The sequence below is a fragment of the Stenella coeruleoalba genome, assembly GCF_951394435.1.
Source record: "Stenella coeruleoalba genome assembly, chromosome: 3".
Classification (NCBI taxonomy): domain Eukaryota; kingdom Metazoa; phylum Chordata; class Mammalia; order Artiodactyla; family Delphinidae; genus Stenella; species Stenella coeruleoalba.
In genome coordinates this window covers 42075080-42101614 of record NC_137148.1, presented here as the reverse complement: position 1 = coordinate 42101614, position 26535 = coordinate 42075080, and the positions used below count along the sequence as shown (strand labels likewise).

Below are 26535 nucleotides of genomic sequence, written 5' to 3'. Positions count from 1 at the left end.
AGCCGCAAGGGAAAGCGAAGTATCCCTTGACTCATACCTGAAGCTTTGGACTTAATGTCAGTGTAGAGAAACTGGGTAAGCTGCGTTGGAGCGTAAGGAGCCCTGTCTTTTCCTAAGCTACTTCATTGTAAATACTTCAGAGAACTGCTCCATGATCTCCCTTTGGTGGAATGATGATGGTGATTAAAGTAGGATGGAGGGAAATTTGTTTTATATTTCTCTGCCTTTTAATCAGAACATATTTTGCGTATTGATCATCTTCCTTTATTAAATATGAGTATGTTTCCTACTCACCACTATTGAGTTAAGTAACACAATAGTCCTTTAACCTCCTCCTCCTTTACTCCTCTCCAAGTCAACTATGAAATAACTGCAGTGGATGAGAGGTACAATGGGTAAGTATGGACGGTATCTTGGCATAAGGAATAACCACACGAAAACAGCTTGATAATCTGGCAGATGGGGATTTTCCAGTATACCTGGAGCTGGCTGCCTGGCCAGATACTGTCCTAATCTCAGCTTTTTCTCCAGGCCTCAAGCTGCCCTTTTGTGACACCTCTTCTTTTTCTTTTCTTCTTCAGGGTGGCTTTTGATGTTCATTTTCACTGAGTTGAAATGTTAAGGGAGGGAAAGTCCCACATGGTGTGGTCCTGTGATGTCACTGGACATAATCACTCACACTGTCTGCAGTGTTTGTCCTAAAAGATTTACACATGTGAAAATCCTTTCAACAGGGATGACTGCCAAAGGAAGGTTTGTAGCCCTGATCTCTCTCCCAGCAGCAGACTTGTAGGGCCACTGGCCTTGCACAGAGGAATTGAGGACTTGCATGAACCTGGTGGGGCTTTGGGAAGAAAACTGGGGTCCATATGTAGTCAAGGGAAAGATGTCAGGGAAAGAACTTGGTGATAGAAACCAGAAGAAATGTGGAAGCAGGAAGGGAAAGGAAGGAAATAAATATTGCAGAGGAAAGAAGAAAACAGTCAATGGAGGATGGGAGGCCTTACAATGAAACACTTCCATTTATAGTTGAACATCTCAGATACAGTGATGTGTCCCAAGCCAAATATATCATCTTTTTTTACAATAGAAACACATCTGTTAAAAGGAATAATCTTATCGCATTGAAAGCAATTAAGCTGTTTAAATGAATCAGATTGGTTTCATAAAATAAAGCAGGAAAACTAGTAGTTGTTTCAGAGAGGATGATCAGATTCATTCATAAGGGAAACACAGTAAATGCTGTAGCCAAGCTGGAACTCAATAAATCCATTGATTCAGTATTCCTTAATTTTTCACTTACAATGAATTCAAGTAGAAATTGTCACACAGTTCTAAGTGTGATAGAAATACTTTTCCCAAAGGCGAATGATTAACCAAACAACACACACACACACATACACATACACACATTTGCACATTCCCCTGCCCCACACCCACTGATACCTAAATCCCTATCGTACTCTTTATCACAAATAAATTCCAGGTGGATCAAAGATTTTCTATGAAAAAAGTGAAACCATTATAAACATTAAATGAAATTGTAAGTTAAAAGCAATGTTTGAGAGAGGAAGACATAAAGGAAACCAATACATAAGAGTATATAAAACTTTGACTTTTGTAAGGCAAAAAACACCAGAGGCAATATCCAAAGACATATGATAAAACATTCCCCCCAAAGATAATATCTTTAGTATGTGAAGAGCTCTTACAACTACATCAAAGAAAATAGGAGTAATAATAAATGAGCTTGATAATGAACAAATCAGTATAAGTATAAACAAAATAATGCTTTAGTTAAATTTCCTTTTAAGGAACCTAGCATATACATAATATTTTTTAAAAATATTGATGATTTTAGGATAGAAAATAAAGCACATTTCACATTTTTGCAAGTCTTAGTAAGTAAAAGTTTGATGCACTAATGGCAAAACTATAGCAAGTGCTGATAAAAAGACCACCAAGCTGAGAAGATATAAATCAACCAAAGTATAATCTACTACATTCACATTGTTGGTTGACAAGTCAGTGAATGGGTTTTGGCAACAATGTAATGATCGTGCTTTTTTCTTTTAGATCTTGAACTCTGTAAATCCTCTTTCCTTTCACAACTTCCTTAATTCATCTCTACTTCTCTCCAAAATCCAAAGCACATATTTTCTCTTCTCACCAGAATTTCAGATCATTGGCCTTCTTGCAATTTACCCATGTCCACTAGCTTTCTTCTGGACGCATCTGACCTCTTTTCAGTCTGAACAAGATGGTCATGTTAACAAGGCCCACCTATCTGGAATTCCCTGGCGGTCCAGTGGTTAGGACTCTGTACTTCCACTGCAGGGGGCACGGGTTTGATCCCTGGTTGCAGAACTAAGATCCCGCATGCCTCAGGGCGTGGCCAAAACAAACAAACAAACAAAAAAACCCAAACAAGGCCCACCTATCAACTCCAGGTATCATGCCTCCTTAACCTTCTACTGTGGAACTGCCCAACCATACATCTCCCTTCCCGTTTGCTTTCTCAGATTCTAGGTTAAAGAATTCTGCTGCAGAAAATCACAGTACCCTAGTGGGCTAGCCCACCAGCTCAAGAGTAGAGAGTTCACTGTACTCTAGAAATCCTCTCACTTATCTCCTTCATTCTCTAGATCACTGGCCACAATAGCCTTTCCAGACTCTATCTTTCCCAAGCCCCCCTTTCCCTCCATCACTTCACCTTCTACTTCAGACATTGAAGGTGAACACTCTCTTTTTATTTAACTACTCATCTTTTCTTCCTGGCCAAGCGAACACCTTCATAGAGGGACACCTCTATTCTCCTCATCTCCCAGGTCTTTATTTCTTTATAAAGCAACTTAAATTTCTACATCTCCACTAGCTCAATCCTTCAATATCCATCCATCCATCCATCCATCCATCCATCCATCCATCTATCCATCCATCCATCCATCTCTACATTAATTTTGTATGCAAGCACACAGACCTATCTATTCATGAAAGATATTCACTTGAACATGTTTGATCCTCAGTTTATCCTTCCTTTCCTTTCCTAATCAGAGTTTTTTCTTTCATAATCAATTTCTTGCTCTCTTGTCATCCCAACAAATTGTTTTCATTTCTCACTGCTAAAACACGCTATCAGTGAAACTTGTGGGCTGTTCTCAATACTCATTCTTGTTGATTTATCTGCATCTTTTCTTTCTGCTGACGAGTTTTTCCTTGAAGCATCCTCTGCCCCTGACTCCTGTCATACTCTCTGTTCTGACATTTTTTACCGCTTCAATCACTATTTGTCTCTTTACTGCCACATCCTCTTTCTGTTCTCCAAATTCTCTCTATGAGTCTCTTCTATTCTCTTAAGCCCAGCCTGTCCCAAAGCAATTAAACAAAGTTAAATGTAGCTCTAGTCTTCAGGACTTCTCAGAGCCTTTAAATGCTAATGTGTATTGTTAATATCCCAGAGGATACGTAGGGATATAGTATGCTCAGTGTCTCAGACTTGTTGGACTAAAGAACATTTATTTTCACAGAGCATATCAAGGGACATGGATTCCTTAGACCTCATGGTGGGAAACCTGTGTACAGTTTCCGATTTTCCACCTTGACCTCTCTTCATAATATTGCTCCAACAACTTTTTCTTCTACTCTCTAGCCTCCTTACTCTCAAGAGGGAATAGATTATTTTCTATTCACCACCTCTAGGCCATCCAAGCACTTACCTTATTATTCAAGTGCTATAGGGGGTGCCACCTTCTCCATGAAGTATCTCCTAATCATTGCAGGTGGAGGTGCTTGTTCCCTCTTCCCAAAGCAAGAGGAACCCTTAGAAGTAATAGTTAACATCTTCATACATGTTATTATGGTGTTTATTTTATTCAGTCTATTCATCTCCGAGATTGTCAACTTCTTGAGGACTGTGTTTATGCACTTTGTACCTGCAAGGAATGCTTTCAGCTGTGAGTAATAGAAAACTCAACCCAGAGGGATTTAAACAACAAGGACATTCACTTTCTCATGTGACAAGAAGCTCAGGGGTAGCGGGGCACCAGGGCTGATGAATCCAGTGGCTCAGTGTTACTATCAGGACTCAGGTGTGCATCCTCGGTCCTCATGTTCACTAACCTCATGGTCCCAGGTGTCACATGTGGCTTCTACAAGGTTAAAGGACACAGCTCTTCCTGTAAGTGTATTTTACGATCTCACATCTTTTCTAGAAGTATGATGACACCTCTCCACTCCCACATGTATTTAGACAGAACAAGATCACATGCCTTCCCCAAACCAAGGGACTTTCCATCGGACTGGCTTAGACACATCTCCTAAGCTGGGATTTGGGTCATCTTTGATGAAGAATAGAGACTTGAAAAAATAGGGGTTCCATTAGCAAGGTGGGAATGGGCAGAAGTAAATTTCTACCTTAATATCCTGTTCAGTTCCCCACAGATTGCACTGCACATTCTGTAGATTTGCTGAGTGAGTAAAAGGATGGACAGTGGGGTATGCCAAATAATGTGTTTAGTCAAGATTTTAGACCTCATTACCCATCTTCTACCTTTCCTGACTCTCTAGGAGGAAGATTCAAAATTTGATTTATAAGGAGGAATATTCATAGGTGAACACTTATAGTTGTTAATTCTATATTTGAAATATTAAAGCTTTTGCACCCTCCTCCCACCTCCCGTACTCTTCACACCAGTAGTATCAGGAAAAAGGAATATAATAGAACCATTTTGAGTAAATGTCTCCAAGGGAATTCACAATGATAAAATCAAAACGTAAACATAAAATAGATTTTAAATTAAGATTTTCATTGTCTCCATCAACAAAATTATAACGTTGGGAAGCTTCTCTTTCTTTTTCCTCATATTCAAGATAGCAACCATATTTCATTGTAAGTGATATGATGCCAGTAGTTGAATCAGTCTGTCTTTTAATTTAGTATTTCCTCCAGACATTCTTTGAACATGTGTCAACAGGAAAGAACATGTTTCAAAATCCTCTTCTGCTCATTTCTCCCTTAATAAACAAAATGAAGTTTGAAAATGTGTCTTTTGGTTCTCTCTATGCTTTCTAAAATTTGGCAAAAACCAGAATTATCAGAACTGGTCAAGACCACATTCTGAAGCAGGTAAAACTGACCGTGGGGACTCTTTCATCTCCACTCTCAGAATTCCTACTTCTCTTAACAGTCCTCATCTGCAAGCATTTATTGTCAGCAAATACCCACCAACATCTCATAGCTCAAGAATATTTTAAGGTGTTGCTACTTTACAGTGTATTCTCATTTTATTTAATGTTTCTTAAATAATTTTTTAAAAACCTCTAAATATTCAGAAGAAGCATCTCTAATGATGAACTGTCAGGTATGGATTCAGGGATGGAGACAGTTTGGGTAGAGAATATTCCTTGTTCCGATTAAGTCACATCACATAGGCATCACCTACTCTGGGTACATAACAGGCTGGCTCCAGGAATGACTTTTTTTTTTTTTTTTTTTTTTTTTTTTTTTGCATATTGTTGGGTAATTGAAAAGCCAGAAGTTCCTGAACTGCTGCTGCCAGGGGGATGTTTAAAACAGTCACACTACAAATGCTAAGGCACATGTATTTCTGCCCATGTGGGTAAGTGGGAAGAGAAATATTCGTGTGGGAAGTGGCAAGAGAAATATTTTAAAGTTTGGACTTCAATCAGAGAGTGCTTTACTCACTTAAATATCCCTATGAAGGAGCAAAGAACACAAAGGGTGAGGGCTCCAGGAACAGCGTGGGCTTCTGGTTCACAGATGGCACCAACACACACACATACACACACACACACACACACACACACACACACACACACACACACAAGCCATTTCCAGGTCCTATGTACCAAGGGTATAGGAAGCTGGGCAGTGGGGTAGCCTGGTGTTAGGAAAGAAGGTCCTTCTCTAAGTGGTGCTTCCCTTGTGTTACTCTCAGACACCTGCTGTAAGAACAAAGTCTCATACATTCAGAAGTCTTAGAAAAGTGACAGGATCCAAGCCAGCAGGTTGCAGCCCCAGCTGACAGCATGCAAAGAAACCAACCCAAACCAAAGTCAAGGATGCTTGTTGTGGGATCTAAATCAAAGTGCAAGGTGTTCTATATGATGAGGAGACTTTTAATAATTCATAGTTCAGGGAAGAAGGAAAACTCTCCTAGTAGACCTACCAGCTTTCCATCCCAGACATCAAGAACACTGTTCACTGTTCATTCTTCAGGCTTTTATTCTCACATTGTTGTTCTGTGAAAGTGTCAGAAGAGATACAGAGAGAGAAGAGACGGGTGATGAGAAAGATTGTGTGCATCCAAGTGGCCAGTCCTCTTGGGGAAAATGGTCAGGAAAATTGATGTAACATCTCTGGGTCAGAAACCAACATATGGTAAACCTGTATTTTATTTAAAAATCATTTCCTGGGTAAAGTCTCTTCATTCTCAAGTTTTAAAGTAGTAATAATAACCATTGGCAATAGTTGGCATCTTGAGCTATATTTTAAGCTTATTAAATAAAGGTTACTCTTCCGATGGGAAAACAAGGAATAAAAGAAGTAGGCAGCCAGCATTTTGCCAAGTGTGTCAGAGCGAAGCCAAGACTCCATAGCAATTTAGCAGTGAAGGATTAGTCCCTGCTGAAATTCGCTTTACAGACCGCGAACCAAGCCCTGGACGCAAAACAAAATCAACATGGAACGTACACACAAGGGTCATCAGAATGCGGACAGTGCAAGTAAGAGACAAGGGACAATTCAGACAAGTCTCCAACAGGGATTATTCTGTTTTATCCAGTTCATTAGCAAACACAAAGTTTTTACCTGAACTCTTACCAGTAATACTATTTTAGTATGTATATATATGTTCATATATATATATATATATTATATATGCTTTTAAAGGTAACTGTTTAGTAAACTTGATATAATGAGATACATCCTTTTATAGCCTGAAGTCTAAAGGTAAAGAAATAGCCAGGTAGGTTTACTTACTCATGGGGCAGAACAAAACCCACCTGAGTTGCAAGTCATAATTCTGATGCCCACAATGTACTTCTTTCAGGATGTTGTTTCAACAAAGCGTCTGCTTGGGCTACAAGTGTTAGAATCACAGGATATTATTGCTGAAAGATACCTGTTTCAATCAGGTTCTGTCAGGGAATAGAATCTGACCCAAGTGATTCAAATGAAGAGACTTTAATGAAAGGACGACTCACAGAGGTGCGGGCAAGGTAAAGGGCCCCAGGGAAATGCAAGCTCAGGAGCCATTGCTGCTGAGTATATTTTGAGAGCTCACTACTTACCATGCGCTGGCTGGGTGTGTCAGTTTAACCCTAGGAAGTAGGTATTCTCATGTGTGTTTGCATCTGGGGAAATCAAGACTTAGAGATTTCAAATGTGCTCAGTTTGCTCTGTTAAAAAGTTGTGGACTCAGGATTCAAATTCAAGTGATCTGACCCCAAATCATACTTTTTTAGGCACTGCTCTATATAGCGAAATAAATCTGCTGCTTCTACCTCCCTTTAATTCCTAACAGTGGAGCTAGGAGTCACGGGGAGTGGTAGGCGTGCAGCAGGAGGGGTTGGTGGGGGCAGAAAGGAAAGTGATCTGATAAACTCTTTCTCACTACTGTGCTCGTGATGTAATGCTGGAGCTGTTTCTAGCGTTTTAACTTCAGAAGAGGGTGAAGTGAAAAGAGCATGCCTGCAACCACGGCTGCCTGAGAACTCGGCAGGGTGGGAGGATGCTGGGGGCTGGGGACGGCTGTCTCAGTCACTGTTACGTGAGGGTTGGAATTTGTGAGGCTGTCCCTGAAGTTTGCTTATTTCTTTTTAGAGCCTATGCCATTTCTCGAGCCCCTTGGATGTTCAGGACCTGAGGGAAGCATCGTGAAGATCACGACAATGATCATAAAATGGTTCCTGCTCACCGGAACTAGAGGGCCCCCTGCACGTCAAGAATTGTGTTCGGAGTGCCGAGATGCGATGTTGGGTGAGGGGTCCATTCTGGCCTGGAGGAGCTCAGCGGGGGCATCATACAAACCCTGACATTTCTGCCTTGAGGGGCAAAGTGTTTTGATGGATGGAGAAAAGAGGGGGAGCAGACTCAGCCCAGGTCACATTTGTCATCAACTGTGGACGCATCTGCCTACAATCTGGTCATTTTTTTTTTTTTTTTTTTTTTTTTGTGGTACGCGGGCCTCTCACTGTTGTGGCCTCTCCCGTTGCGGAGCACAGGCTCCGGACGCGCAGGCTCAGCGGCCATGGCTCACGGGCCCAGCCGCTCCGCGGCATGTGGGATCCTCCCGGACCGGGGCACGAACCCGTGTCCCCTGCAACGGCAGGCGGACTCTCAACCACTGCGCCACCAGGGAAGCCCCAATCTGGTCATTTTTGTTTTCAATGACGAGAAATACTTACTCAACTGTAAATACTAGTGTTGTATAATTACAACAGGTCAAGATTAAAAACAGAAGTTTAAAACAATATTTAGTTAAAAATAAAGTATAAAACCCCAAGTTATTAACTGTTTCTTAACTCTGACTTCTTTGGCAGTTGAATAAACAACTTACCTGGAAACACTTCTTAATTCAGACTTTCTCTAGCTCTAAGCTCTGGTGTATTTAGGTCTTGAGACACTTTCTGGGGTCACATTTATTGCTTCAACCCCTTTCTCCTCTTTTCAGGTACTAAAGGTCTTTGATTACCTGTTTATTCTAGTTGCCCTGGCAGTGGGACTGTATGTGGAGGGAAGCTGTACTTTGCGTTTTGAGGTTTTGAACGCTCCTAACTGAATGTGAAGCACTCTGATGATGTATCCACCCCTCAAAGGAGAAGCCTGTCTTCCTACAGCAGGTTTCTATGGCTTTCCAATTGCAGGTGAACAGTTTTGAAAGCTCACCACGTAGGATTGTTTGACAGAGTGAACCCCTAACTGTTTTTGTTGCTGCTGCTGTTGCGTTTATGAGGTGTGTGTGCGCGCATGTGTGTCTGTGTGCTTGTGTTTTAACCAACTAGGAAGAGCTTATCAAGGCAAGCGTGCAACATGTGTTTTCCCTTTCTCAACAGTTTTACTAACTGGTTCCTCTCAGGTCCCTTCAACAGTGCCTGCCAGATATTCCCTGGTAGGATCAGGTACCCTACATTTTCTTGCTTTCAGTATAAGCTCTTGTCTGGATGTGGGATGCTTAAAAGGTGATCATTCGTGACCTTATTTGAAGTCCCATTATTTAAATTTATAAAATGAAGGCATTAATGCTAAAAAAAACCCAGCGTGGGTCAATGCTCCAAAATTATCCATTTGTTATACTCTTGGTCCTTCCTAGACTAGACCACATGAAGGTTGAAATTTTGATCTTGAGAACACTTTGAATGCTGAAAGCCCAAAGTACATTGGATTCCTTTCATTCTTGGAGACATTGTTTGGTGTTTTATTCAGTGACGACTTCCTAAATATATTTACAAAGGAGACAGGCTCAGCGTGCTGTCTGGAAGTGGTGATGTGTACACAGGCTCATGATCCACTGTTAGAAATGTAAGCTGTGTGTGTGTGTGTGTGTGTGTGCGCACACGCGTGCACTTTTGAACTGAGAGTGCGATATTAAACTTGGGCTTTACAGCACATATATCGAACCCTGAAATACCTGATCAGGTTAGGATGATGTTTATCAGGCAGCTTGCAAGAGCTGGGGCTTCGATTTCATCATATAAGGTTCTAGTGGAAGATTAAAGACTGATGAAACACTTCATTCTGCTGCTAAGTAAACTATTGATGGTGGATCAATAAAAATAAAAGCAGGTCTATTTTTATTTAGACAAATACTGTATTTTATTAAATCTAAAATTTTATCAGTATATTATGTGCCATTATTTTATATACCATTGAGAAAGAAAAAAATTCTTCCAATTAGAAGAATTTGTGAAATTCTTCCAGTACTTTTTTATCACTAGTATTTTTATTTATACTTATTGAAAGTACTCTTGTAGGCTTTTTTGGACATAGATTTCTATCATTTAGAACTTTTGAACATTCATAGGAGGAAAAAATATAAATTCAGTAAATTGGTTAGAATATTCCTAAATGACTCCACATTCATATCTGGTCCTTCTGAATCACAAGTCAATGTCATATCTTTTTGATAGATTATAGGCCCCTGGGCCACAGAGATGATTAGTAATGCAGCATTTCTGAACAACTAGCTCCACTATTTGTCTTTGAGATTCTTTTCCAAGTGACTGGCACTCATCCTGCACGTTCTGATGTGCATATGTAAGCAATGATAATTACATCGTAATGGCTGTATCCCAACTTCAATCATTTTAATGTGTGAAGATGTATGTCTTAGAATCAGTAAAATATGCTAAAAAATTTGAAGTGCATAATATAGTTAAAAATTCTAGGTCAATCCCTCAAAGATGGGCTTTTCCTTTCAGAAATCTCCAGAGTAAATATCATGTACTAATTCTGCTAATGTGAAGAGATGTGATTGAGAGAAACCAGTAGTTTAGAAGTTTCTCAAATTTTTGAGTTTGTCAGAATCAAGTGGCTTACTTGTTAAAAATGTTGATTCCTAGGCCCACCCCTGACCCATCAAACTGGACTCCCTGGTAGTGGCATTTTGACTAGCTCCCCTGAACATTCGGATGCTGGTGGTCTGGGGAACAGTGCTTTGAAGCACGTTGCACCAAGCCCTGCCTGAGGCACCATTGGTGTACATTAAGCTCTCAGATTGTAAGCTTGGAAACTTCATGAACTCCATGGCAGCCAAAAGAAAGCACTTAAAACAAGATCACAATGTGGCCTTTCATTGAGAACATCCTAGGAATAAAGGAGCCAACATATTTCAACACCAGATTAGAGAGTGTGTCTGAAATTGCTATTTCCTTAAAAAGTTCTAAATAAGAGGCTTGGAAGGTATGCTTCATGTTTCTCCCCGTCTAGTGCTTACCTTTATATTTTTTCAAAAACAATAGATCATTTATTCAACCCACATATCATGTAAAGGCTAAGGCTCTTCATCACTAGACAAACTCTGATGAGTCTGGTGAGGGTGGTCCTGATTAATATTTTATTACATTATAAAAGGGGTCGGTTTAAGGTCAGGCAAAGGAAGTGCCACGTTATTTGAGAAACAAAGTAGCAGAATCATTTCCTATGATCTTGTGTTAATCAGAACCCCTAGTCTTTCCAAAATTCCTAGTGAAAATGCCAAGTGGCTTAGCAATAACTTCCAACATGACTTTTTAAACCTATGTTCTCTCATGTCAGATAGTTCTAATGTCTAAATGACTTCCAATGCCTAAGCTAATTCTTCAGTCATTTAGAAACTAGTAATTAAAAACAACTCTTTGGGCCCACAAGAGCAGTTTGTGGGCTGTTAATCATCTCACTCCAGATGGGGCGAGGCTGCAGGGAGAGGTGGTGGAGTCCTCTTAAGCCAGAATATGGACGTTTAGCCATCATTCTGTGAGCTGAGTGAATGAAAAATTGCACCTTGAAGAAGGTGAGGGGAATGAGGCCTGGTATATAATTTGTCTTATAGAATAAGTAACAGTGTTTCACACCTGGTAACTTAGAGATGACAACATGTTTTCACATTTACCTTATCTTTGATCTTCACAACATCTCTTTAAGAAAGGGCTGACAGTGTTTCTATCCCTTTATTTTGCTGGAAAAAAAAATGACATCATGTTAATCAGGAAAGCGGGCTGGTGTCTTGTACCAAGACCGATGGTGGAGCTGGGCTCAAACTCAGGTCTCCTGTTTCCAAGTTCAGAGCTGCTTTTGGTACTCAACATTGCCTCTCGTCTGGTATCCAGGAAGTGCCCAGTGCTTCTGGATGTGGGTTCATATTTGGAGGCAGAAGAACACTGTATGACATCTTGCAGATAGGTTCATAGACTCAGAACCCTGATTTGAGAAAGAGCTAGCTGTTAGCAAAACTCGCCTGACTCCTCACATTAGCACCTGCCGGGACTCGGGGTAAAGAGGAGACGCAGGCAGCCGGGAAGTGAGAGCTCCTCACATGTCCCCAAGTCTAGACTTTCTCACTCTAAAAGAGTTCCTGCCAGTCTGAGCCCACGGTGGAAGTTTCTAGATTTGGCCAGGGTTACAAAAACAACCTGATTCTGTGGCTGCTTTCTCAGGGGACTCCATTGGAATCAGAGCTATGGATATGGTGTTCAAGTTCTTTGGGGGCTGCCCAGAGATTCAGGGTCAAGGTTTGTCAGAGATGCTGTGGGTGTCCTGTGCTTATCTTCTCAGACTTTGCCACACTCACGGTTCTTGCAGGGCTGTTTGCTGCGAGCAACTGTGGTTGTCCCCCACCTGCCTACAGCCTTGACCTTCTCGTTAAGACAAATCAGAGAACCCCATGCAGGCAAGAAACCCAATTTAAAAAGTCCACTTCTCTGTACTCTTCTAAGCAGGTGTAGTTTTTGAAAATTTCCTGTGACATCAAATCCCTCTCTGCTATTAGAATTGTCTTCACTAAGAACTGAAACTTAGAGAACTGGAGAGATATTTCTTTTGGGAAAATGTTTACTCCAAGACATAAGATCATTTTTAAGGAATGAAGCAAACCTTTAGAAATTTAGACTCTTCATAATGATAGTCATGATGCCCCTTTTGGTCTTCTTAAATCATTACTGAGGTAGAGAGGAGAGATGAGGGGTTTAAGGTGACTTTCTTAAGGTCACATAGCTTGGTAGTGGCAGGGCTGTTTCTAGAACTCCTGCAAGCTATTTCCAGGGCCTGTGACAGCTGACCTGTGACTGCTGTAAAAGTTGGTTTGGCAGAGATATATTTCATCAGGGTCTATCGGCCATGAGGAGCTCCATGAACTCCTTCTCAGGGTGGACGTGGTGCTGCCACACCCAAGGCTGGAAGGTCAAGAGGACAAAGCTGGTTAGCTGTGCAGGAGCTGACATGATGGGACCAATGTCTCTGTTCAGACCCCACTCCACCCTCAGCTGCTTCTGTTGTCTCTGAAACTTCTACCTCATTCCAACTCGTCCAAGAACCTGGGTCTCGCTTTGCTTGCCCTGGGGAACACAGTGGTGCCCGCTGTAACTCACTATTCTCTGAAAATGGTTCTGGGAAACAGTTGATTATGTTTACATATTTATTAAGTATAAGCTCTTATTATATGCTAGACCTTGCCCTGGACCCATGCAAAATTGCCATCAGCTGGTGTCAAACAGGAAGACTTTCAGATGGTGCCAAAAGCAAAAACTAAAACTAAACTAAAAACAATGTCTCATACACCTAAACCTCTCTGCTTGTCCCTTGGAAATTTTCACCTTCAAGGCTGCCTTCGTAATTCAATTGAAATCAAACCTATCTGGTAAAGAAATTTCTGAGGAAGGCACAATACGCATGGTACCATTTGAATTGACCGTGAGGGTTTGGAACCTTCTCAGAGCCTTTCCCATTTTACCTATCTGGAAAAGAGGCTTGATATTTGGTTACAAGCAATTATAATGTGCACAATGAAATACAAAATACCAGTGCACATTACCTAGGCTTATTTTCTTGCTTGGCACAATATCAGGTTTAAGAAAAAAAATTACAATGATATTTTAAATGTGCAAGGTATACTGGGTTGAATTGTTATGTGGTTTTATCGTGTCTCTGGCCCCCGCTGCAGGAGGCCACGTGTTGTCCTTTGGATCCTGGGATGGTCTGTTTGACCCACCATAGCTTGAACTTGCATTTGCAGAGCTGTGAAAGCTTATGTGATTCCCCTTGGCCTCACTGACAACCGATGTACAGAACAGGTTAGAGATTTGTCAGTCCCAGCTCAAAGCAAGCCCGCCAAGGGGGACCTCAAGTTCTCATCATCACCAGCTCTGCCTTCACATCATTTTTTTTCTGTGCAGATTAAAGTTGGCTGCTTGTTTACTCATGCTCTGATTTCCTAACTCCTTGTGGTCATAGCTAGCTTTCTTCATAAGATAGGTTGATCTAAGCTCAAAGTTGGGAAAGATAAAAATACAACTAGACAAGAATCCATTAGGGACTGTGTGGGGACCAAGTCTTTGTTGGGTCTTGGAAGGAATTGAAGGAGTCCCCAGAATGAGCTGTTAGGTACTATGTATTGAGATAGTTCCACCATTTATGAGCTCTGCTGAGCATAGTTTCTTCACCCCTCTGTGTACTGTGTTTTGGTTTACTATTACTGTGGATTTGGTATCCTCAACTTATATCTTCTCTCTATGTCATTATCATTTACCAGAGGTATTATCAATTTTGAGAAATGCAGAAGATGGTGCCCACAAGCTCCTCTTCTTCTTCCCCTTAACACTTGGGATTTTGACATTCAAAGGGCTTTATTAGGGGCTTCCCTGGTGGCACAGTGGTTGGGAGTCCTCCTGCCGACGTAGGGGACACAGGTTCGTGCCCCGGTCTGGGAAGATCCCACATGCCACGGAGTGGCTGGGCCCGTGAGCCATGACCGCTGAGCCTGTGCGTCCGGAGCCTGTGCTCTGCAACGGGAGAGGCCACAACAGTGAGAGGCCCGCGTACCGCAAAAAAAAAAAAAAAAAAAAAGGCCTTTATTGTTTCTTCCTTAAATTCCTGTAAAAATCAGAAGGTTCTTACTTTTTATTATTTTTCTTTATTCATTGCCAATTCTAAGGTGACTATATTTTTAAAATGAAGAATAGCCATCATTTATTGAATGCATATTGCTTGACACTTCCCATCCCGTATCTTAACAATAACCCTATTAAGAAGGTATTATTGGCCCCATTGTACACCACGAGGAAATGGAGGCTTAGAGACATTAAACTAAGTTCCCTTAGGGAGTAAGTGGCAGAGCGGAGATCAGATCCAGCTCTGACAGAATCCAAAATTTATAGCAAGCCCAAACTAGTGTGCAGACTGGATCCAGTCTAAAACAAATGAAGGCACAGATAATGTTTTCTAATTTGAATGAAATGCTGGTCAACATTTAAAAATTAGGAGATTACTTTCAAAAGTCTGGATTCTAACTTCTCTTTGAAGAAATTAGAAGATTGGGCACAGTGTGCTCATATTCCTGTATGGTAGCAGTCAGCCAGCCCTACGGAGTGGCTACTTCCCTTAGAGAAGGTGTGTACTCTCAGGTGGACAAAATCCTCTCCTTCCTATTGCATGACACCTTGTGTAGCTCACCACCTCACCCAACTGGGTCACCTGCATGCCTTTGATTTTGCAGTCCTTATTCTAGTCTCTGGAGGTGGTCTGTCTTTGGGTTGGAGTCCTGGCTTTATCATTTGCTAACTCTGTGACCTTGGACAAGTTGCTTAACTCCTTTAGTCCTCAGTTTTCTCATCTCTAAGATGGGGATAAGAACAGTACCTAGCTCTTGAGGTTGTTTTGAAAGTATGGTAATCCACATAAAGTGCTTAGCATTGTGTCTAGTATCTCATAAGCTTTCTATAATAGTTAGGTGTTATTATTGACCACTATACCAATTAACCACTCTCCTCAGAAAGTGGGGTTCAGCAAAGTTTGAACAAGAAACCTTTCCCAGGGTCGGCCTAAATTGTGAACTAGGCCATCAGAGCATTGGCCATGGAAGCATGATTATGTTGTAATAGGCAATAGAGAGTGTGGCTTTGACACAAGACTGACATGGTTCAAGTTTATCCTCTGACATTTTGGGGATCTTGGACAAATTATTTAACCTCTTTCTGACACATTTTCCTCATTCGTAAAATGGGTATGAGAATAATGTCTACTTCATAAGGTTGGGTGAGGATCAAGTGAGTTAATACATGTAAAATGCTTTGGAACAGTGCTTGGTACATACCATGCACTCAGTGGATGTTACCTACTATTGAAAACAATTAATCAGAGTGTGCTGTTTGCTTCTGGGGAGATGAAGATAGAATATTTTAAATTGGATTGTCATGAAAAATTTGGGAAATTTGGAGGCTAAGTTGCTGGCCTTCACTTCCCATCTCCTCAGTTCCCTGCAGTTCGGTTTCCATTCCCTCCATCCTCCTAAAATTGCATATTTGAAGGCTAATCATCAAGTCACATCCAATGAACTCGACCTCATCTTCTAGAAGGGACAAGAACTTTAGAGATCAGCTAGCCTAATACTGTCAGTTCTCCAAAGGGAAGCAGAGGCTGAGAGAAGCCCTGTGGCTTGCCCATCACTAACTTGTGACTGACCAAGAGCGATCGACTTCGTTGGTTGTATATTTACTAGATGACTGTGGGAATATGTCTATTTTCATAGGTGGTGGGGCTTGGACTCCAACATGTAGCTAGTGTAAGAACTCTCTTCTCTCTTTCAAACTTGCTCTTTCTGCCCCACAAACCTTGCTTAATGAGGCCGAGATCCAGTTAATATATTAAGAGGACTGCTCTGTCTTCCCCAGTGGGACCTAGGCCCTGTGACCCTCCATAGCTTGAAGACCTTGTTTCCTGATGGGTAATGTTTTCCCTTCCCTGTGACTTGCCTCTCTGGGCCACGGTCTGATTTGCCTGCTGGCTCATTTGTTTCCTTGGGCTGCCTGCCTTGTTTGGCGGTTTTTAGTGAGCATTCCGATCGATGCCAGGAGGTGAGGGGAAGGGCTCTGAATGGGCTCAATCATTGGACAAGCAGACTTGGTGATGGATGAGTCTTCTCCCCAGTGAGTTTTGGGTCAGGACAAGTCCAACTGATAAGTTTTTCCAGAACTGAGTAAGCCAGAAACAGTGTCAGCAGCATCGTACCACTTTTGTGGGTTTTGTATTGATTTTAAAGGAAATTCTCAGCGGCCGTTCCACATCTTACTAGAAATATAGCTACATCTCTGATAAACTTAGATATATGCCATGTGAATTGTTTTAGAAATAACATTGGATGAGGGGTGAGAGGAAGGAAGAGAGGGTCTTTAAAAAAATCCCTTTCAAAATATTTTCTTTCTTCTAAGTATTGAAAAGGCCCACCATAACCCTTTCTTCTTCCAAATGATCTCATAGCTATTTATTGAAAGGAAATACCAAATGTTTATTTATTTTTTTAAAAGGAGCTTCTTCGGTCCTGATGATTCATGTCGATATAATTTTCCTCATGACTGCAGAGGTTCGTAGACAAAGCTATGCCTCAACTGATGTGCTGGTGTCCGAACAATTCCTGTCCTGGAGGAGGGTGTGCAGCCTTCTTTATTCCCCTTTCACAGACGTCCTTGAGCCCTTGAGACGGATGTGAGCGAGTGTTTTAGTCCTCATGCAAAACAACCATCTAAACATAACAGATGACATCAGCTCGGGCTTTTCAATTCCTGGATGGCAGCAGCATGTTAATCCAGCCTTCATCCTGGATTTCATAAACTAAAACAAGAGAGCCTGGCAGGAGGACAGCGCTGCTGCTGGGTTGAGGAAATTGATGACGGGGAAGCATGCGGGCAACCCAGTGTATAAAACTCATAAACGTGTAGGCAGAGGCTCAGCTACCACTTTGGACGGCTTCTTCCCGCCAGCAAAGACCCCGCCGCGGGAAGCGGAGCCCGAGCCGCCGCGGGAAACATGAAGAGCCTCCTGCTGCTGGCCACGCTCCTGGTCCCCGCGCACCTGGCGGCGGCCTGGAGCACCAAGTACGCGGTCGATTGCCCGGAGCGCTGTGACACTAACGAGTGCAAAAGCAGCCTGCGCTGTAAGAGGACGGTGCTGGACGACTGTGGCTGCTGCCGGGTGTGCGCCGCTGGTCCGGGAGAAACTTGCTACCGCACGGTCTCAGGCATGGATGGCGTGAAGTGTGGCCCCGGGCTGAGGTGTCAGTTTTACAGTGAGGAGGATGATTTTGGTGACGAGTTTGGTATCTGCAAAGGTAAAGAGTGACCCCTTTCTTCTCCCCGCCCAGGGCACACTGAGGGCTTTTAGCCAGCGCGAGAGATGAGGAGCCTTTTCTCAAAATGCAAAGAGGGAAAATGCAGGTGGGTTAGGGACCAGGTCCCACACTGATGCTGTCATAGAGAGAGAGAAAGATAACTCTGCAGATTGCAACTGAACCCAGTGTGCAAGAAAGCCCAGAAAGGAATACAGCATTTCACTCATTATGCCTGGGAGATTTTTTTTTCAAGTTCCCATTGAAGACTGTGTTTGCCTCCTTTTCTGGAAAACTTCAGGAACTTGACAGGTAATCTGTTATGGATGGTTTAGGTGTTCTCTCTTCTGCAGTCAGTGATTACAGAGGTCTGCACTGGATAACCTCTTGGAGTGGTGGCTAGCCCTGCGGTTTAGTGATTCTTTGATCTTAAAAGGGTCCACGGGATGGAGGGCACCTCTCAAGATCAAATATTTCTGATGAACACTAATGCACTTTGTGAAATAGGGCAGCTTAAGTCATCTAGCAAAATGACTCACATTCCTGGAGGAAGATACCCTGAAGTATAAAACAAACCTCATTCCACTCTATAAAAGGTTTTGGTCATCTAGAAAAATGAGTGTAAGACCAGGAAAAATAACACCTAAAGAAAAACTAAAATTGGAACTCTGTAAAGAAAGAGGTTAGCACTCTTACAGACTTAAAGAAAAACTTTATTAGGTTGAAATTATAGTTAAACAATGTAGTTAAACATTTGTAAAATTTATTTCAAACTTAGTGACTGTAGTTTACAATGTTTAACATGTTTAGAAACGAAAGAACGGTGATTTTAAAATACTCTGTGTATGGATACCTCATGATCTCATGTTAAGAACTATTATTAAGATTCAACACATATGTTATAGCCCCATTCATCAGTTTTACAGTACAAAGAAGCTTTTATTTTTATTTTTTATACATCTTTATTGGAGTATAATTACTTTACAATGCTGTGTTAGTTACTGCTGTACAGTAAAGTGAATCAGCTATAAAGAAGCTTTTAAAATTAAAGGGACTGAGAAGTTTCTAAATCATTCTTATTTTATGTGTTTAATACAACTGTAAGCTTTTATGAATGGTAATCATCCAGTATTGAGCTAATCCCATTAATTCTTTTAGAAAAATATTTTATAAATCAATTACCTTTTAGGCCACAAAACATACTAAAGGTTAGGAAATAAATGCTTGAACTTTTAGGAGAATTTTATTTTTTGCTTAGCTTATTTTTGTTTATAACCAATAAAAAGTAGAATAGTGAGGAAACATTTTCTCTGGTGGACATTCACATACATTTCTTTCAGCTGAGTAGGATCTCTATTTTCTGTAAATTATAGGGCTTATCAGCCAAGAAAAAAGTACTTCACACAGGGAAATTAGGGAGGAAGTGGTTAACACAATCATACTTGTGATATAACAAGTATACGCCGTGGATTGCTTTTTCTCTTGGCATAAAAATTGACTCTGTATGTGTGATTGTAAATGTCCAATTACATATGGGTAAAGAAACAAGCTGTAAGGCATCTGGAGTCTTTAGCACTCCAATATTCACTGAATGATTGAGGTAGCTGTTAATAAGATACATTTTTAAAAGCTGTTTAGGATAGCTCTTGGACATCCTTCAGATTGCAAGTGAGTCTGGTTTCGAACATTTACTCTCTGCTGGAAATAGTGAGGCTGTGTGAACCTCAGCAGTTAGATACATTATATTTTGCTATAGGCAAACTCTCTACTTTAGCTTTTTTTTTAAAAGAACACCCCTATGAAAACTGTATACTTTAGCTGCATATCTGGATGTTTTTTAAATATTCAGATGTTTGGTGTCGCGTTGCCCAGATAACAATATTTATTGAACACCTACTATCTGCCCAGCATTTTTCAGTACATTGAGGGATACAATAGAAGCATAACTGAGAATCTGGCTAAAGTTTTAGTTTTCAATATCACTGGAGACACAGTCAGATCCCAATGCTGTGTGCTTTTCTGCCAGATACTTTTTTCAGGACCCCTTTTAAGAACTATTCTTCCCAACAGAGAGGCCAATGTTTAAAGCCAGGTGCTTCTCTAATCTGTAGGATGCAGAGTGCAGCAGTCCTAAATCTCTTTAAAAAATATAGTTCATTAATATCTCTCTTGATCATTCTGTGGAATATTAGATTGCTAAAGACTTAGATGCCTCACAACTTGTTTCTTCACCCATGTGGGATTGTACATTTACAAGGATATTCTTATGCCATGAGAATAAATATTCTGCTTGGCTGTTCAAGCCTGGTTAGTCTATTGAGATGCTATTTACATCATAAAACCCATGCATTTTTACTAAATGAGTTTGTTCTCTTTTGCTCAATATAGTATGTTTTAGTCTAAGTATGAAAACATTGAAGCTCTAAAAGCTTCCAGATTTGGTTAGGTATACGAATACATTCTCAGCTTCCTTTTCATTTAGCATATTGGATCTTAGCTCTGCAGAGGGTTTTAGTAGTGAATCCTCTTAACATCTGGAGGAGTTAGGTACATTTGTACCACCATTTTGATAGATAAGGAAGTTGATAAGAGTTGGAGCAGATTGAGGTTTAGCCACTTCGTGAAGAGCTAGGATGATCGCCCTCTTAGCCCCTGGTTAGTTTAAGCCCTTTCCTGTACCTTTACAACAGTAAATTGTCTGTGATTACAGGGGATTCAAATACAGCATCATATCTCTTAAGCTCTGTGAGGAGCTGATGCACATGTCTATTCAATTGCCCACCTTCACTGAGCTGTCACAGAGGTAGCCCATGAGACCTTGTCTTTTGGTATCTAAGCAGAAAGTAGACAGAATTAAGACTGGTTCAAGGATATTGGTTACGTGTATCTGTCTTCAGTTAAACTTCACAGCAAGACACTACAAGTGAGGCATCCACTATCTGGTCTTAGTGTGTGATTTCACATTTGTGACAAGGTTTCAATTTTCAAAGCCTGGGATTTTTGGAGAATTGGGTTTTATCTGATAGTCAATATTCATGAGGTTTGTCCAATTCCTGAGGCTGTGCATACGGGCTGTGAGGATGGACGCTTATGTACAACAAGCAGCTCCCTCTCTCAACCTTCCCTTTATCCTTAGACTGTCCGTATGGCACCTTCGGGATGGAATGCAAGCAGACCTGCAGCTGTCAGTCGGGCATATGTGACAGGGTGACCGGCAAATGTCTGAAGTTTCCCTTCTTCCAATATTCAGTAGCCAAGGCTGCCAACCAGAGATTTGTTTCTCACACAGGTAAGAATTGATTCCTGTATAAACATTGAAACATAGCCTCATTTTCAGTTTGAATAAGAAAAAATATGGATGAGTAGAATAAGACGTTGGTTTAAATGATTTAGTTTCTTTTATTTAATTTAAAGGAAAGGTGGGAGGCTGTTGAAATTTGTTGCTTTTTTTTCAAAGAAACCTCATTAATAATTTTGAAGATTATATAATTTTTGTAAAGTTTATCCAGTTTATATGGAGGATAAATATTGATTACAGAAAAAACCTGTAATAAAAAATAACCGAGATATACAAAGTTATTTAAATTCTTCAGTGATCTGTTTTACATACATACTAGACAAAGCTGCTTCTCTCCCAACTTCACATAGAAAGAGTACTCTGAGGAATTTATTGGATAAGACTTAAGAGCCAACATAGAAAATAGAAAACATTTCTTTTTTTAAACCAAATGGAAGTGTTTAAATGGAATAATTCCAAGCATGCCTTTTTGTGGCTTTTGGAGAGAATAAGAGATAGTATCTGTGATTAAAATTTGGGAATCATCTCTAAACCTTTGAATGAAAGTGTGTAATGTTCACATACTGCTTGTTAGTGCTTCTGTATTTCTTACACAGGTTGTTAGAATGTGAGAAATACAGCCTATAAGACTATACTATTAACCTATTTGGTTATCTTGTTGAATAAATTGTTAGTACAGTAAAGCTTTATTAAATTGGAAGTAGCTACATGTTTAAAATAACATGTAGCCAGAGCAACTGCTAGTATCAACAAACTGTATACTTTTCCCCCTCAGATACAAATAGTTGACAGTCCAAATCTATTTCAGTTTTTGTTTCTGGTTCTTTGCACTTCAAATTAAATAAGATTTGAAATATTGACAAATGTGCTTATTTCCCAGCTTTACCTCCTTCTTACATGTGGGTTCAGTTAAGTACATCAAGATAAAGGGGAAATACTGTGTTTTTCAGTGAATTATTATTTTTAAGTGTGGCTATGCCCTTAAACATTAATTTAAATTGAAAACCTGTTTTTAACCTATTAGGTGAATATCTACGTGAATACTTGATCTGGATATTGAGATCAGTATTAACATTATAAATACTTATGACTTGTCCCTATAGTTCTTGAAAAGCAAAATAGAAGAAAATTGAATTTTAAGTTTGGAAAAATTTTTTTGTTGAGGTGAAATTCACCTAACATAAAATTAACCTTTTTCAAGTGAACAATTCAGTGGCATTTGCTACATTCACAGTGTTGGGAAGCCACCACCTCTATCTAGTTCCAGAACACTTTTCTCAGCTCCAAATAAAACCAGTACCCATCAAGCGGTTACTCCCACTCTTCAACCCCTAGCAACCACCAATCTACTTTCGGAAATGAGGAATTTTTTTGTTTGTTTGTTTGTTTTGCGGTACGCGGGCCTCTCACTGTTGTGGCCTCTCCCGTTGCGGAGCACAGACTCCGGACGCGCAGGCTCAGCGGCCATGGCTCACGGGCCCAGCTGCTCCGCGGCATGTGGGATTTTCCCGGACGGGGGCACGAACTCGTGTTCCCTGCATCGGCAGGCAGACTCTCAACCACTGCGCCACCAGGGAAGCCCTGACACGAGGAATGTTTTGAATGGTTTGATTGTCTTTAGTGCAGGGAAACCTATTACCTCAGCACAGCTAGCTGCCTCAAACACTTGTAGCTCCTTTTGTCTTATTTTGCTTTCTTAAAACCGTAGGCTACAAAGAACATTGAAGGAGCACCTTTAGAATCCCTCTTCACTCGTTTAAGATTGCACCTGAATCTTTCCCACCAAGAGAGAGTTAAATCCCTGGTGAATCTTTGTTGCTGTTTGGGATGAAGGTCTGGGGGGCTCTCGAGCGCCTCTGGAATATTCCTCAGTGATGGAACTCTGTTGTCTCACCTCCATCCTTCCTGCTGCACACACAGGAGCACATCCTCTGCTCCTCTGGACCCTTGTGCAGTCTCTTTCCCTCGGGCCTGTCACCCTCTCTCGTTTGCTTGCAGATTCTGCAAAAATCTTGACCACTGTATAGATGCCTTGGAAACAGATACACTTGACCCTTGAACAACATGGATTTGAACTGTGTGGATCCACGTATATGCACATTTTTTCCCTAATAAACATAGCACCTGTATTGTCATGTTACAGATCTTTAGATTAACTAAGTGTGGGGAACAGTTTGTTTTCGATTAGAGATCACAATCCGTGGAGTCAAAGAACTAGGGTTTGAGTCCTGATTCTATCCAAACCGTTTCAGCTTCCCGCCCTTGGGTGAGTCATTTACCAATTCCTTTGTTTGGGGGCAGGTATAACAATAGGTGGGTTTTCTACTGCATGGGGGTTGGCATCCCTAACACCAGCGTTGTTCAAGGTCAACTGTATTTTGCTGGATGAAAGTTACATTAAGGGTTACACAAAAAATATTTCTGTGCCCAGATTAGGTATCAAGATTCTTATTAGAAATTTATGGAAAAAGCATTTTCTGACCTAAGGTGTTGCCTTTCCTGAGCTAAAGGAGCAACTAAGGATGACTATTAGTGTGACCTCGGTTATCCTTAGTCAGGTTGAGGATGGAGCGCAGAATATCCTAAAGACCTCATGGGAAGGCTGCCCGGGAGCCCTTCCGTTCAGTTTTGTTTTGTCCACTTCCTGGGCTTCAGGTGCTACTGCTTACAGGAGGGGGCTTGGGGCCTCTGTCCTGTCTTGGGCTTCATATCACCTCTGCAAAGCCTTTGTAAATGGCACCAAGGTTCCTCAGCACAGGGACCTTGGAGGTGCCTTTCATACCTTGATTGCATGAGGTTGTCTTCTCTAACTTTCTACCTGTTGGTCACAACATTCTTGGCAAATGGACTTCCTGGTTTCCCTTCTTCATTTGTTGTTGTTGTTGCTGTTTAGTAGTGAGCTCTCCACCTTTCTAAGATTGGGAATTCACAAGCAGCTTTTTTTTAGGGGGGTGGGTACGGGGTAGTGGTAAGATTTATTGAGTTTCATGAATTTACATACATTCATTTAACTACTGGGCCATGCTAATCTTCATATAGCAGAATGTGCACTGCTAAAGCAAACACACCTCATTTTTCTTAGAAGCTGAGAACTTCATTTAAAAAATTCTAAATATTACAAATTTTTATGTAGAGCAAGAACTATCTTTATAAAAGTTCTGCCCTTTGGTCTGCCTTCTGCATTCTGGAGTCACATCGATAAGCTAATTCCTTTTCCATATCAGATAGTATAAGAATCTTACTTAGAGATCTATACTTACAACATTTGCTCATTCCGAAAGTATTTATTAAGTGCCTACTATGTTCCAGGCACTGTTGCAACAGTGAACAAAACAAAGTCCCTGCCTTCATGGAGCTGATACTCTAGTGGTGGAGTGAGATAATACAGGGAACAAAAGACAAATGCATATATAGAATAATGTCAGGTGATAATAGGAGAATGAAGAGAAATAACTCAAGGAGGTGCTAATTGATAGCAGGTGAACACAGCATAGACTCTTGGAATCTATTAAAGATTTCATTGTAAATCCATTGTAATACAAAAATAAGACAAAACCGTACTTGATCTTGAAGTTACAAACATTTGGACATGATTTGTATTCCTTCTACTTTCAGAGCATGACATGGCGTCTGGAGATGGCAATGCTGTGAGAGAAGAACTCGTGAAGGAGAATGCTGCCCGGTCTCCTGTAATGAAGTGGTTAAATCCACGCTGATCCTGGGTGGGATTTCCAAGAGAAGACTCTATTTTAATGATCATTCAACACACAGCCAACACTTTAGGAATTGTCTGTATTATAGCATATGGACACGTAACTTTTGGAGAATAAGTGTGATTCAGGGTGGGTCTAGAAAAAAAAAGTAGGCTATTAACAATCCATAAAATGCATATGACTGGAGACTCTTAGATATTTGTTAAATATTTGAATGCGTATAGATTTGTTTAATATGTGTTTATAGTAATAGTGAAGAACTAAAAATGCAACTTAGATCATCTTAACCTGGAGGGAGATCAGCCAAAGGGAAAGCTAGCCAAACCTGAAGACCACAGCGAGTCCACGGTTCTTGACTTGATGTACATTAATGTTGGGATATGGGCTGGAGGAAGAGTTAGGAGCAAGAGAAGGTGGCACTGGGGGTGGGAGAGTATGACATTTAGATGTTCCTTGTGGTAGCCTCAGTAGAATTTAATTGTGCTTTTTTTTCACTTTGGGAAAAGTGAAAACAAAACAGTCCCTGAAGGAAGTGGGATGTTGGAAACTTGCAGAGTTTGAGTAGTAGCCTTGAATTGAAGCAGGTTTCAAAGGGCTGCTAATGTAGTTCCCAGGTTACCGCATCTGAAGGATGGTTCTGGGGCACAGGGCAAACACACACTTCCATAAATGGTTTTAAAGAATGCCACCTCAGATTGAGAGAGCAAGGAAGTATTTTGCCCACTTGGGGGAAGTGTGAAGGTAAATATTTATATATTTTTGTAAACAGTTGTTAGTACAAGTCATCCTCCATACCCATATTTATCACCCTCTTGAGAAAATAAACATAATATTGTTGTTTAAAATGGTTAGAATAAAGGTATAACTCTATAAGGTTTTCAAACACCCAAGGCATGGTAAATTTATTATTAATAATTATAGTAATATTAACAGTAATAAGTATACGAGAAACCTAGAAAAATTTAGTCACTATGGATTTATAAAAGGTCAAAAACATGAGCAACAGAGGGAATTTATTTAAAAGTAAGTGCAGTGACATAGATGAGTTTTAAATTCAAAGTAGAAAAAGCTTTTTAGAAGGTTTGGAAGAGAGTCAATTTCAGCAGGAAATGTCAACTTTAAAATATAGTTCATATTAATGTATTTTTTTCTTTAAACTTGGTTGATAAGTGGAATTATGAGTACACTTGGAAGGATCTTAGCACAAACAGGACTGTTGTACTAGATTTTGTTAGGAAATATTTGCAGAAATATTTTATTTGGAGTGAAGAATTATTTAAGAATCATTTCATTATTTACCTGTATTTTATTCTCAAAGTTTGCCAACAGAGTTGTGAATGTGTGTGTGGCAGGGTCTTTGAATGTAAGCTGAATAAGCTGTTAGGATTTGTTTTAAAAGGACAAGTTTATTACTGATCAATAAAACAAACAAGACAGCCTCTCCGAGTCCATTCATGACTTCGTTAATCATTAAAATATTTAAATGATTCATTCAGTGAATAACTCTTTAATACATATCAAAGGACAGGCTCCTCATGTAAATTTTCTGAACAGATAAGCATCTTCTGTCAAAATGTGAGACCAGAATATGTATTTCTTTTGTTGCTATTTATTTATTTATTTTTTACATCTTTATTGGGGTATAATTGCTTTACAATGGTGTGTTAGTTTCTGCTTTACAACAAAGTGAATCAGTTATACATATACATATGTT

At 40.4% G+C, this 26535-nt stretch overlaps 1 protein-coding gene across 2 annotated transcripts; it reads left to right on the top strand.

Moving 5' to 3' along the window:
- Nucleotides 1-17479: 17479 nt before the first annotated feature.
- Nucleotides 17480-25262, top strand: ESM1 (endothelial cell specific molecule 1). Of its 2 annotated transcripts, XM_079916996.1 has the most exons (3): nt 17480-17813; nt 20947-21099; nt 24724-25262. In XM_079916996.1, the coding sequence occupies exons 1-3, from the start codon at nt 17513-17515 to the stop codon at nt 24822-24824; spliced, it is 555 nt and encodes a 184-aa protein (XP_079773122.1). In that variant the 5' UTR covers nt 17480-17512; the 3' UTR covers nt 24825-25262. The 2 variants fall into 2 exon arrangements, with proteins under 2 accessions (XP_079773122.1, XP_079773123.1); XM_079916997.1 differs by lacking the exon at nt 20947-21099.
- Nucleotides 25263-26535: the final 1273 nt, after the last annotated feature.